The sequence below is a fragment of the Mauremys reevesii genome, linkage group 2, assembly GCF_016161935.1.
Source record: "Mauremys reevesii isolate NIE-2019 linkage group 2, ASM1616193v1, whole genome shotgun sequence".
NCBI lineage: Eukaryota > Metazoa > Chordata > Testudines > Geoemydidae > Mauremys > Mauremys reevesii.
The window spans coordinates 266,751,322-266,764,607 of NC_052624.1; the positions used below are offsets into that span (position 1 = coordinate 266,751,322).

The window sequence follows — 13,286 nt, forward strand, 5'->3', positions numbered from 1 at the left end:
CCAGGACTGACCCCTTGATTAACAAGCTCTCTCAGCAATATCAACCAACACATGCTGTTCAGTTCTGACACTACCCCCTTCTGAGAGGTGGCATTAACAAGTTACCAGGAAACATTTTACTGTTGTCCAAAAATACTCAAAATCATGACTGCACTAAACTAATGGCATCACGTGAACAGGCAAGTTAATATTTTGTATTATGGATAACATAAGGTCAATTAAACAAAAAAAACAATAGGAGTATTTTTTCACACAATGCAGTCACTGTGGAACTCCTGGACAGAGGATGTTGTGAAGGCCAAGACTATAACAGGGTTCAAAAAAGAATTAGATAAGTTCATGGAGGATAGGTCCATCAATGGCTATTAGCCAGGATGGACAGGGATGGTGTCCCTAGCCTCTGTTTGCCAGAAGCTGGGAATGGGAGACAGGGAATGGATCACTGATGATTACCTGATCTGTTCATTCCCTCTGGGGCACCTGCCATTGGCCACTGTTGGAAGACAGGATACCAGGCTAGATGGACCTTTGGCTAGATGGCCATTCTTATGAAATCTTATTCTAAAAAGTGTGATTATCCATATTTTTATACTCAAATATGTTCAACTAGCTTTCAATTATAGATTAGAATACATGTTCACACCTCAGACTATGTTGCTGATGCTACAAACTTGGCTGGCAATAAAACTGCCCTTGACTTTAATTCACAATATCTGGGGAACTGTTCACATCCAGGTACCATTCTGCATTGGGTATGCCCACTTCTTTGAGCCATTCTTCTGACTGTATGAAATATTCTCTGCTCCGGGATTGTTACTCTACTGCAGGAGACTATTTCTATGTTGTATTCCTCTTCTCACAAAAATGGAGTTCTACTCTATTAAGATAGAGTACCTCTATTAAGGTACTCTTAAAAGATACACACATATTATGGGATTCCATCTTCATCCCTCAGAACACAACACAATAATTGTTCAAGAAGAACTAGGATATTTGTGTGCCAGCACCACAAACCCTGGATTGTGAAAGTCACCTCTGTTCTTGTCTCTTTTCATTCTGCTATGCAACCCCATTACAACTTAAAACTGCACATTTGGAAATGAGAGCAGAATCTGGCCCTGCAAACGTAACTTTGTTAACAATGCTATTCACTATACACAGCAAAATAGACTCCAGCTCAGTATCAGTATGTGACAGCTGTTATCCTGTGGAGAAACAGCACCCATTCCTAGCCTTACATTTCACTTTGAGATGGGTTGAAGTGATGCCCAGAATATAAGAATATTCTGCCATCAATTCTCACTGTATTCTTCAATCCTTCAAATCTATGGCTCTTTTGGCAACATCAGAAACATACACGCTGTCAACCTCTGATGCAGGCATTCTTCAGAATGTCCATTTTCAGATTGCAGTACCATCTGAGGTGCATGCACTTCAGTTGTAGCAAGGAGAGCCCATTCCCTATCTTCTTGGCTGTAATCAAACATTTGCACAGGATTGCATGGAACTGTGAAATACGCTCTTATACAACTCCAAAGAAAAGCACCAGCCAGCTCCTTGATATTAGTTTCTATAGTAACCAGTCCCTAGGCCCAGGCGCTCACAGCGGGGGATAATGCAGATTTCAATTTTACATAGCAGTAAATGCTTCAGAAAGACAGAGTTGCATAGTAATTGTAAGCACTGGCATAGCAAACAGAACCACCCCATACAATTATCCCATGATTCTGCTACACTGCAATCCAACAGAACGTTCCCCCACTCCCTATTATTTTTCACATGGTTATCTACAACCTGTGCTAGGGCCGCTGCTGCAAAATGGCAGCATTTTTCACCAAGGTCTTTATGAGAATAAGAAACGTGCTCCCTCTCGTGTATCAAACAGTGCCAAATGCAATGAGATTTAACCGAGTGTAACCCAATCATTCACGGAGATTGGGTCATTTTTGAACCAGAACTCGCCTGCTAAAGGCCAAATGAAACAATCGGAATGGGGGGCAGGGGGAAAACATTCACTACAGAAGTTTGCCCTTTTACACCCGCTCTTCCTAGAAAAGAAGATAAGAGAGGTTCTAACACTGAATTGAAACAGCAGGATGATCACACTATTTTAACTTTCATGCGGTTTTACAGGTTGGACTTCATTAAGTAAGGGAGTGGAGCGGGAGGGAAGGGCACAGAACAATAAGTCACTTGTCCTAGGCTGATACTAGTTTTCTAGTACAATTTGACAACCGAAAGGGCTCCCCTCTCGAGGGGCTCAGAATTCTGCATCCAAAAGGTATTTCTACCCCAGTATTGGCCAAACAAGACCAGAAAACTGCCTAGGCTCTATCTCCAGGAGACGCCTCATTTTAAAACAAACTGACACTTGCTAGCTCAATTATTTGCCCCTGTTGCTATGTGCAACACCCAACAGCTCACAGCAAACAGAAGGACAAGAAAATACAGGAAGTTGATCTATTTTAAGCAAGACCTCAGTATTACCATACAAATGTATAACCTTCCTCCGAGCAGCAAGCGTACAAATGTGGGACCAATCATATTAGTAAGCAAACTGCCTGGCAATGAGAACAGCCCTAACACACACACACACACACACACTTGCAACACCTCTGCAGTAAGGGTACATAAAAAGAATTGACATGGCAGAGTTTAGCCTCTAGGGAATAATTAAAACAACATCAGAAACAGTAGCTCAAGCATCCTTCTGAGAGACAGACAGTATATCACAGAGGGGGAAAGCCTGTTAGACCATGCAAATGCCACGGGGTCTTTTGTTCGAGGATTAAACAGAGCCCCATTGTTCTGGATGTGCAATTCTCAATTCTAGACTTCCAAGGCTTGTAATCTCACATTTGTTTGTGTCCTTTATGTTGTCAGAAACAGAATTCTGTCTGAGGGGAAAACCTAAGAACAAACCTGTATTCCAGTCCAAAGGGTGTATCTTTATAATGTGCCACAAATATGCTGCCTTGCATCACTCAGGACTGATGTAAAGGAATGAAGAGAAGGACAAATGGCTTAAAGACGTGATAACAGGACATACTCCTATGTCAGTGGTCTGAATCTTGCCTGGGTTGATACAACAGCTAAATGAAGTTGCCAGCACAAAGCTGTGCTGTGACTTGCAGGAAGCAAGTTGACTTTGCTAATCCGATTTCTGGTGGGCACATTCTACCGTTCACTAAAGCTACCATCACAACCCTCAATCTCAGCAGAGGGTATGTCTACACTGCAATTAGACAGCCGTGGCTGGCCGGTGCCAGCTGACTCGAGCTCGCAGGGCTCGGGCTAAGGAGCTGTTTAATTGCAGTGTAGGGGTTCAAGCTAGGGCCACAGCCTGGGCTTTCGGATCCTCCCACCTCTCAAGGTCCTAGAGCCCGGGCTGTGGCCCAAGCCCAAACCTCTACACTGCAATTAAACAGCCCCTTTAGCCCGAGCCCTGAGAGCCCAAGTCACCTGGCACGGGCCAGCCACAGGTGTTTAACTGCCGTGTAGACATACCCAGAGAGGCCAAGCAGCGAACTGGCATGTAGAGGCTCAGCTGCCTTTCGTCTCGAGAGGTGGCCTAAGCAGGCTTTGGGTGGGACATGGAAAGGCAGTTTGGGCAAGCATCGCCAGCTGCCTATACAGTACTTTTATTTGGGCAACATCTCCTGGGCCACCAGTATAAGTCTACCTAGATACATTCATGGAGGATAGGTCCATCAATGGCTTTTAGCCAGGATGGGCAGGGATGGTGTCCCTAGCCTCTGTTTGCCAGAAGCTGGGAATGGGAGACAGGGGATGGATCACTTGATGATTACCTGTTCTGTTCATTCCCTCTGGGGCACCTGGCATTGGCCACTGTCGGAAGACAGGATACTGGGCTAGATGGATCTTTGGTCTGACCCAGTATGGCCATTCTTATGTACTTTAAATAAAGGGCAAGCAACCTCAATTCTAACTTAATGGCCTTAAACTTATTTTTCCTATAGATGCCTTATGACAAATAGATTAAAATAAAACAAATACTGGTAAACTACAATGGAAACATCTCTTTAGCAACTGTTGCTAACCAACAGATTCACAAAGGGGAAAAAAGCTCTTTTGTTGTGGTTACTACAGAAGTAGGGTTATGCACCAATTACAGTATCAGTTTAGCACATCATGACTGAATTAGACTGAAAGGGGATCTCCAACCATAGGAAGATGGGCTGTATTGACAAGTAACCACCAACCAACACCTCAGCCGCCACTGTTTTAAAAGTCATTCTCTCTCCCTCCCTCCAGTAAATTAGTGAAATGAGTGTAAACCACAAGCTGTTTAAAGATTATTTCATCTTCACAGTTCCCCAAGAAATTGGATTTTTAAAAGGTTTTAAAATTCCAATCCCATCCCTTTAACACTTGTAACTCAAGACCAATTCCAAAAACCAGGCATTTCGTTCCCAGTCCTGCAAGGAACAACATGTGGGCAGATACCTACACCTACACAGAGTCCAATAAAGGGCACCGTATGGACACAGGGGTCGGTCCATAGGGCCTTAGATGCTACAGTGCTAAGAAATACGAAAGTCAGAAAAAAAGCTGCTGTTATTGATTAAATAGCAATGCATATCTAATGCTCACTCTTCCCTTATCCCCCACTACCTCCCCCCACAAGGTTTCTGACTCAATATTTCTGAATAGATTTGCATTTCTAATCAGGAAAGGGGTGTCAACCTCTTCCTTACTATACACCTGCCATTTCTTACTTGCACTCCCTCCCAAACATTGGTGTGGTGGTGGCGGTGGGTTTTTTCTTGTGTTTGTTTTTTGTTTTTTAAAGAAACCTTTGCAATTAAATTTGTTAATTTCTGCTGCCTGAATACCAATTGTTGCAGCAGCCTAATCCATCTCCTAACTGCATTTCAATCTCTTTACAAAAGACAGACGGCTTCATAAAAAAACGCTTTGATTTAGGGAAAGAGACATCATCGTCTATTTATACACCATATTGCGCAAAGCACTGTGGACTAGGTGGCCATGTAGGTTGCCATAGTGACTATTTTATCTATCAAACTGGAAATTTCCCCTCAGTGTGAAGTAGCAAGGCAGCACTAATTTTGATTACGTGAATCCTGAGCTAGCTTTAGACTTGACCTTAAGGGGGGGGAGTCAGGGGAGCGCACAAAAATCTATCTAGAAACAACAACAAAAAATTCTTACAACATAGCTTTAAATCTCTTGCATTTAAGATTAAACTACATCTAAAAAAGACAAGACTCAGGTCTCATTCCATTCTGACCCCATTCTACTGAGTACCACAGAACTCTCAAGGTATGTATGCAGCTCATTGATTTTAACACTGTGCTCTATCTATGAGCAAGAAGATAGAGATGAGAAGACATGGATAATACTACCTGCCTTCAACTACGTACTTCCTTGATTCTGCAGATTTAATATTAAAAAGATAATAGTTTTAAAACTATTATCTGTTGTGCATGAATTGATATTGCAGACCACAGATTGTATGTAAATATGTATTCAAGCAATTTAAAAACTACCTGCAAAGGATTTTAAATTGACCCCTTTATTGCACATACTGGTAGCATGAAAGGTTTATTTAAATATTGCTTTTTCTCCTGCTTGATTTACACCTTACAAGTACCATGTGTGTAAAGTCTGATCATCCCTGGGTTTCATTTATTTGGGAGGACCGGGGGAAGGACAGAGACATTTATTGTAAGTTCAGATGCCCTTAACTGAACAAAGGTTTCCTTTATTCTAATATCACTTAAACAGCTGTTAATGAAAAAAATAGTTTTATAGTGACTAAATTCCCTTCCCCTCATCAGCTCCACTTTTACTCCCATGCTTCTTGTGATGTCATCATTTACAGTAGGTCTCCAGTCATTGGAGACTGCCCTAGAGCCAGGCAAAAACAGGGACAAGTTTTTGGGGGAAATTACATTTCTTTCCTGCACCCATCTCTACAACTGGTTCAAAGTTTAACTTTGAAGTTTTTTGACAGCGAAGGGACACTTCTTTCAATATTTCCCATGCTATTACGCTGTACTGTCATGAATTTTGTCCTGCGAACACAATTTATGGCAATTTTTATTAAGTCAAACACCAGTTTAGGAGAATTAAAATATTACTCAGGAGACCTGGACTCTATTCCCAGCTCTGCTAGTGATTTGCTGTGTGGCCTTGGGCAAATCACTTCCCCTCGGTTTTCCCCCACATATCACTTATCTTGTTTAGTTAGACCGCAAAATCTTTGGGGCAAGGACCATCTTACTTCATGTTTACACAGTGCCTGGCACAGTGGGGCCTCCAGACACTACTGAAATACAAATAATTCATTTTCACAAGACCAGATGAAAGAGACTCATCTTCTGCCCATAGCCCTCAGTTGCCTTTCCCCAGCCTGGGAACACCAGGGGTACTTCTACGCTGCAAAGCAAAGGTGTGATTGGAGCACAGGTAGGCATACCCATATTAACTTTAATCTAGTTATCACGGTTAATAATAGCAGCTGAATCACAAAATTCAGCACTGGCTAGCAACTAGAGTATGCACCCTGGGTCCCTGGGAATATGTCTACTTTGCCGCTAGAAGCATGTCTCCCAGTCCAGTCCGACTTGAACTAGGGCACTAAAAAACAGCATTGTGGACATAGCAGCACAGGCAAAGGCACAGGTAGTCACCTGAACTAGGGAGTAGGTGGGCTTGTACTCAGGCATCTAACCCATGCTGTCATCCACACCACAACATCCACACTGCTATTTTTAGCACGCTAGCTTGAGCAGAGCTAATATGTCTCTGTCTACCTGGGCTGGGAGGCACACACTCAGCTGCAGCATAGACATAAGCATCAGTTTTGGCTGCTCTCCAATGTGCTATCTTGGCTATTCCTCACGGGCCTTGACACCCTCTAACCCCAAGTCATATCCTACCGTCAGGAAACCATTTCCGAGACACATCTCACTAGCACTCTAATGTGCAGATCATCTTTCACTCCTCATGGACTGCTGCAGAATGAAGGGGATTGAGAGCATAAATAGCACTGACATCTTAAAGTATGTTGCACTGTACATGGGAAGGGAAGGTGTATCCCTTGCAGGACATGTCAAGTTGAAGCAAGGCCCATGATTGCATCATCACACACTGAGTCAGACTGTCAGCAGAAAAGCTCTCTGAGCTACTGTATAATTAAACCATTCTGAGGTACACTTATCTGCCAATAGCAAATACTCCTGCTATGTGTATTAAAAACCACTTCAATATAGTTCAAGAAAAAAAACCCGCTAAATGCGAAGTGGATACTGAAGGACTCATTAACAATCATACTTTGAAGATCAATTGTTAGCTCCCACGTAATCACAAAGCTTTCAATTTCTCTTCCCATAAGTCTTCTAAATTTACACCCATGAAATGAAGAAGAAGGTGGGGAAACATTGCCATTTAATATATTCAGGCTCCCCTATGAATATTCAATAAAGCAGATTTAAAGGATAACATCAGTATTAACTCTGAAGCTATAAAACACTAGGCTAATGTCACTACTCCTCTCCAACCTACATTTTCAAGTTTTTAAATCCAGTGCCAGTCCGGAAGGACATCAAAATATAGTGAAGGCAAAGAGAAAATTAGTGTAGGTACAAAGCAAAGAAACCAACTTATCCACACACTAAAACTGCACAAAAAAACAAATTTATATTTACAAACTACAGTGTTTTGAACATATTGGGATTCTCTTGTTATAAGAAAACATAGCAGGATCATGTCAACTTAATTTAAGGCCAACATTTATAGAAGGCTGGGTTAGAAGAGAGGCTCTAGGATTTTAAGTCTCTAAAAATGACCATTTCCCCCTTCAATGGTTTGAACTAAGATGCAGTAATATTGCACTAACTTATGAAAATGAGAAAATGACTAGACCAATCTAGTTTTTCTTCTTTCTCCATCCTCAGCAAAATGCAAACTAAGCCATAATAATAATTAAAATAATAATGCCTAAAAATGCACTTATGTAGTACTTTGCATGAGTAGATCTCAAAGCGCTTTGCGATCTTTTAATGCATTTATACTCGTAATGCCCATCGCAAAGTAAGGCAGTGCTATTATCTTTAGTTTAAAGATGGGGAACTGTGGCACAGAGGGGCTAAATGACTTGTCCAAGGTCACACAGGAACTTTGTGGCAGAGTAGACTATTGAACCCAGTGAAAGATTGTTCTTTATAAATCAAAAAATTCTGAATGGGTCTGAGGTAATTTTTCCGCCAAAAAATTTTTAAATGGGGTTTTTAAAAAAAATAAAAATACTGAAAGCATTATACAGACCTTGGTTCAGCAAGGTAGTGAAATGTATGCCTAACTGGCAAAAGCCATCTATTGGAGAGGGTTGATGGGGCAGAATGAGAGTATTTTGGGGGAAGTGGGAGAAAAAATGGCTTCTCAGGGTGGGTAGTTGTTTTGTTTTATTAATCTATTGCTGGCCAAGGTAAACTTATCTCCATATGCAGCCACTGCAGCCAATAGGATCTCTACCATGGACTTCAACAGGAGCAGTTACGCCAACGTTGAGCACTTCTGAAAATCCCATCCTTAATGCCAGTGGCTAACGAAATGTAATGTATTAGTATTTACTGTAATTTTGTTGTACATTTAATAATTCTAAGGGCACTTAGTACTTGTTCTTTTTTTGTTTTTTAAATTGGGACATAAAATAACTCTCAGCCAATGAATAACTTCACTGTAGTCAGTGGGACAACTCACATGCTTTATATTAGGCATGAGCTCAGGCACCTGGCTGAACTGCGGTCATAGATTTTACACATGAACGAATCCTCCCATGAACTCTGGATAAGAATTATCTTCTGGTATGGACGGGGAGGAGAGAAGGAGAGAAGTATAGGGCCTGATCCTGGGAGTTTCTGAAGACAGTCCACTTCCACTGAAGTCAGTAGAAGTTGGGGGCACTCAGCACATATCCCAAGATGGCCCCACAGCAGGTGTATCTAGACTAGAATAAAAGGTGGATATTTAAAAATGCATAGTTGAACCAATTTAGCCAGCACTCTTTGAATATATCTTTTATCCTAGTCTATGCAAGCCCCATGACCTGAGGAAGGTCAGCTCTGAAACTGATACAGAGCAGAACTCAGACTCACATGTACCTGGCACCCTGCCCGCGGTCAATCCACCAGACCACACTGTCTCCTTAAAGTGAGATAAATCCTCCAATACAACACAGTGTTATACTACTTGAGTTCACATGCTCTTATAATAAATTCTGTATCCGGAATATAAATATAACTAATATATGTCAACGCACCATTTTTACTGCATGTGTTAGATGGACAATGTTCTTTCATTCGTTGACTCATAACAGCTCTTCTTATTTAGGGGTCAGACTGGAAAAAAGGAGTGGTAAGACTTATCCTCCACTCGCCATCCTGGAACAGCTGAATATTTCTGCTCACACACATCAGGAGTAAGCATCATCAGTATTGAAACCCTTCAGAGTTAGCCCCCCACCTTGAAATGAACAGAGCAGCTCATACCACTCTGAGCTATTGTTTCTATAGACCAGCTCAGTTACAACAATGCACTGTGTCACACTGAGTGGATCTTTGCTACCTTCAAAGGCAGCCCGTGCATACTGGCACATGCCACCCTGTGAGTCCATTGTTTTACATTCTCCCCTTAGAACCTTCCACCGCAAAGACTCCAATCCCAACTGGAATATAAAAACTGCACAACAAGCAAAACCTGCAAAGTTAAAGTCAAGAGGAGGCAAATGACCAAAGGAGACGAGCGGGTCTCAAATTGTGGGTCATGACCCCAAACTGGGTCGCAACCCCATTTTAATGGGGTCGCCAGGGCTGGCATCATTTGCTGGGGCCTGGGGCCAAAGCCAGAGTCCCATTGCCCAGGGCTGAAGCCAAAGCCCGAGGGCTTCATCCCTGGGAGGCAGGGCTCAGGTTACAAGCCCCCCGCTCGGGGCTGAAACCCTTGGGTTTCAGCTTTGCCCCCCCACCCCGGGCGGTGGGGCTCAGGCTTTGCCTCCCCCTCCCCCCCCAAGATTGGGCAGGCTCAGGCTTCAGTCTCCCTTCCTGGGGTCGTGTAGTAATTTTTATCATCAGAAGGGGGGTCACAATGAAATGACATTTGCGAACCGGTGAGATAGGTAGATAGGAAGGGAATAGCCAGCACTTTGGGGTGGCAGACCTCAAGTACCATGCAGAGGTTAGTGCCAGCTAGAAAAGCCTGGCTTCAGTGTTGTACTTCATGGAAATGAAACGAGAAGCTACGTACAGCCCATCATCCTCAGGTATCTGCAAAGGTATTAGGGTTTCCCCTGTATACGTGGGTATGTATAGTTGTAAATATTTATATATTATATACATAGACATAGACTGTATTTTCTCCCTCTGAAGCAAATGCTGATGCAAGCAGATTGACAAGTAGCCAGAGAGGGCTACTGCTGACTGACTGTGATAAAATGCTTTCATCAGCTAGAACGCTGGGCCTTAAAATAACACGCCACTTCCAGTAAAACAGTAAGCAATTACACATAAAAAACAGCACACAGCTTTACAACAATTTAATCACATTACTTCCCATTAGGGAATAGCACTGTCTCTCTGAAACAGGCAGGTGGATCAGCATTTTTACTTAAAGTTACCAAATAAGTACTTGTTCATACAATGACAATGTATACCTATAATTCACAACGCGCCAAGTTGCTAAACCTTCTGTCAAGTGGTACACAGGATGCATGTGTATTTCCTGCTTGTAGTTTGCCCTCAAACATTTGCATACATATTAAAAACAAACATTTTATATACTCTCTGCACAGACAGTTAAACACAAAAGCAAACTTGGCTAATTTCAGTTAATGTAAACAAACATGGGACAAAACTTTTTTAAAAAACTACCTTTGGTTTTGCGGTATTAAATTGTATAATCTATACCAACAGCAACCACCACAGCTCAAAGAAACACACAATTAATAAAGGATAAAATACACAGAAAAAAATAGCAACATTTAGTACAGTATTGTCTTAAGTCCGACATATCTAATTAACAACTCCTCAAGGGGCAAAACCACAGGCAGGAAAAGAATCCCCACATCACAAAAGGGAGGGGAGGATCAGTATTTTTAAGCCAGATTTCACTTAAGCTATTACTTTTATGAAGTTGGATGAAATCCTGACCCCAGAGAAGTCATAGGAGTTTTACTATTGACTTCAATGGGACTGGGATTTCATCCAGTCTACAGCAAGAGAGATAAGGAGTTGTATTAGTTGAAGAACCTCAAGGAGGTTTCTCTTGGCTACAATGCAAGATGCTAATTCTTAGTAATACATATTCAGAGGGAAATGGAAGAGCCACTAGCCTGAAATTTCAATTATTTGGTCAGAATATCAGTTTCTAAAAATATGTCAAAATGCCCTTCTATCATTTCAATTGGAGGAAGTGAGGGAGGAAGAACAGTGAGTGTTATATAAATTTAAAAGGACTGAATTTACAGAGCTTCTTTTCTGAAGGCCGCAGTCTTCAGAGATGCAATGCACATTGGATATATTCCAAATACATGGAACAGAAGTATAAAATATCCCACACTAATTTACATAGATCCACATTACTTAGGTTTTTTTGTCATTCAAGAATTCAAAACATCTGTAAGAAAAAAATTTTTTTTTAATTATCTTTAAGCACTTTTAGTGACCCAGCACTGAAGCAGAGCTCAGCCAAGCCCGAACTTTGTGGGTGGAAAAAAGGGGTGTTTCAGAATCCGAAACCAAAATTTTTCATCTTGGGTCCCTGTGACAGTCTCATCTCTAGTTTTGGCCCTTTCCTGCCATGTCCAGCAGAAGCCAAGTCTGTCAATCATGGTCTGATGTCCAACATGTTCGAGCTGGCATTTAACAACGTATGTATTAATATCACCAACAGTAAATAAAAAAAATTCCTTCAGATAAGCTTAGCAGAACGCAAATATTAGCTTTCAAAAACAAATACCTGGTTCCTCAAAGTTGTCACGGTGCCCTTATTTAACTCTTGTTCCAGCTGCTACTACTGCTCTCAGAAGGAAAAGTGTGGCTTAGATAGTTAGCACATTGCTAATTAAACCTCACACTTTTCAACATTAGGGATGCAGTATTACTCAGAGCTAGAAACCAGCAAGGATTTATTAGGACCAAAATAAATAAATAAATAAAAAAGCTAGAAGCTACTGAAAGCAACTTATTGAACAGTTGTACATTCACTTTGGAATATCTCTTCAATAATAGAGCCCTGCTGGACCAGGCATCCCAGCCTCTGCAGACAGAACTCTTGTTGCCTGGGTCAGTGTTCATTCAGCACACCACAGAAAATCAGCCTTTTGCTCCGCACTCACCAAGGGATCTGGCAGGATTGTCAGCTGCACTGTTTCTACTTGTCTATTCACTGACAAACTTGCACAGTCACCCCATATGAACCTGGACATCCCTCATTTCCTGCTAGAGGCAAGGAGAACTAGTTTGGCCACTAATTAGCAGGTTAAGGAAAAATTATAGGGTAAGGGAGGGTGGGGAGAATAGAGGAAGATTCCTCTAAAATGAAGGTACAGGCAACTGTCTCAGCTATCCCGGGACTGTGGCTTAAAACAAACAAAAATCTACAGACCAGATCCTCAGTTGGTACAAGTCAGCACAGCTCTATTGTCTTCAGTGAATCTACACCGATAGACACCAGCTGAGGATCTGACTATACATCTCTTTTAAACTTTTTTAAAGATAAAGTGTCAGAGTGTGAACAGATACAGATTTCAATAAATTTACAGTTAGACTATTCTTTCCAAGCATGTAATTCAGAGGCCAATTAAAAAATATTCAAAATGATTTATGTCAAACAAATCAAGATTATGGGTCTCCATCATTTTTCAAAAAATCTTTCCAAACCTTCTCATATTCTGCATATTGAAAGTAAGAGCTCATCAAACAGAGGTCCACCAGATCTGCCTGCAAGTGGTAACAAGTTAGGCTTCCCCTCCACACACACACACACACCACAAATGGTATAAACTGGACACAGCGTTCTGTTAAACTAAATATTGACACATCTGCTTACCACGTGTGTTAGTAGCCATGTCAGCCACTTTCTGAAAGGCATCCAGAAAGGCAGCAGCTGCTACTACAGTAGTCCTGAAATGCATACAGAAAACAAAACATTAGCTAGGTCTCATTACTGCCTGTTTAATTATTGTCAAAAATATTTAGGCTTATTAAGAAACTAGTAGAAACTTGGAGGGGCAACAATATAAC

General features: G+C 41.6%; 1 protein-coding gene across 18 annotated transcripts in view; it reads right to left on the reverse strand.

The window, feature by feature from the left end:
* MTSS1 (MTSS I-BAR domain containing 1) overlaps positions 1–13,286 on the reverse strand; it is a 176,106-nt gene that overhangs the window by 134,293 nt on the left and 28,527 nt on the right. For 17 of the 18 annotated variants that reach the window (XM_039522477.1, XM_039522476.1, XM_039522490.1 and 14 more), the window contains one exon: positions 13,093–13,166. In XM_039522477.1, the coding sequence (XP_039378411.1) occupies positions 13,093–13,166 (74 nt within the window). Of the gene's footprint in view, positions 1–9,307; positions 9,655–13,092; positions 13,167–13,286 lie in introns of those variants that run through there. The other variant, XM_039522485.1, reaches the window with a different exon arrangement.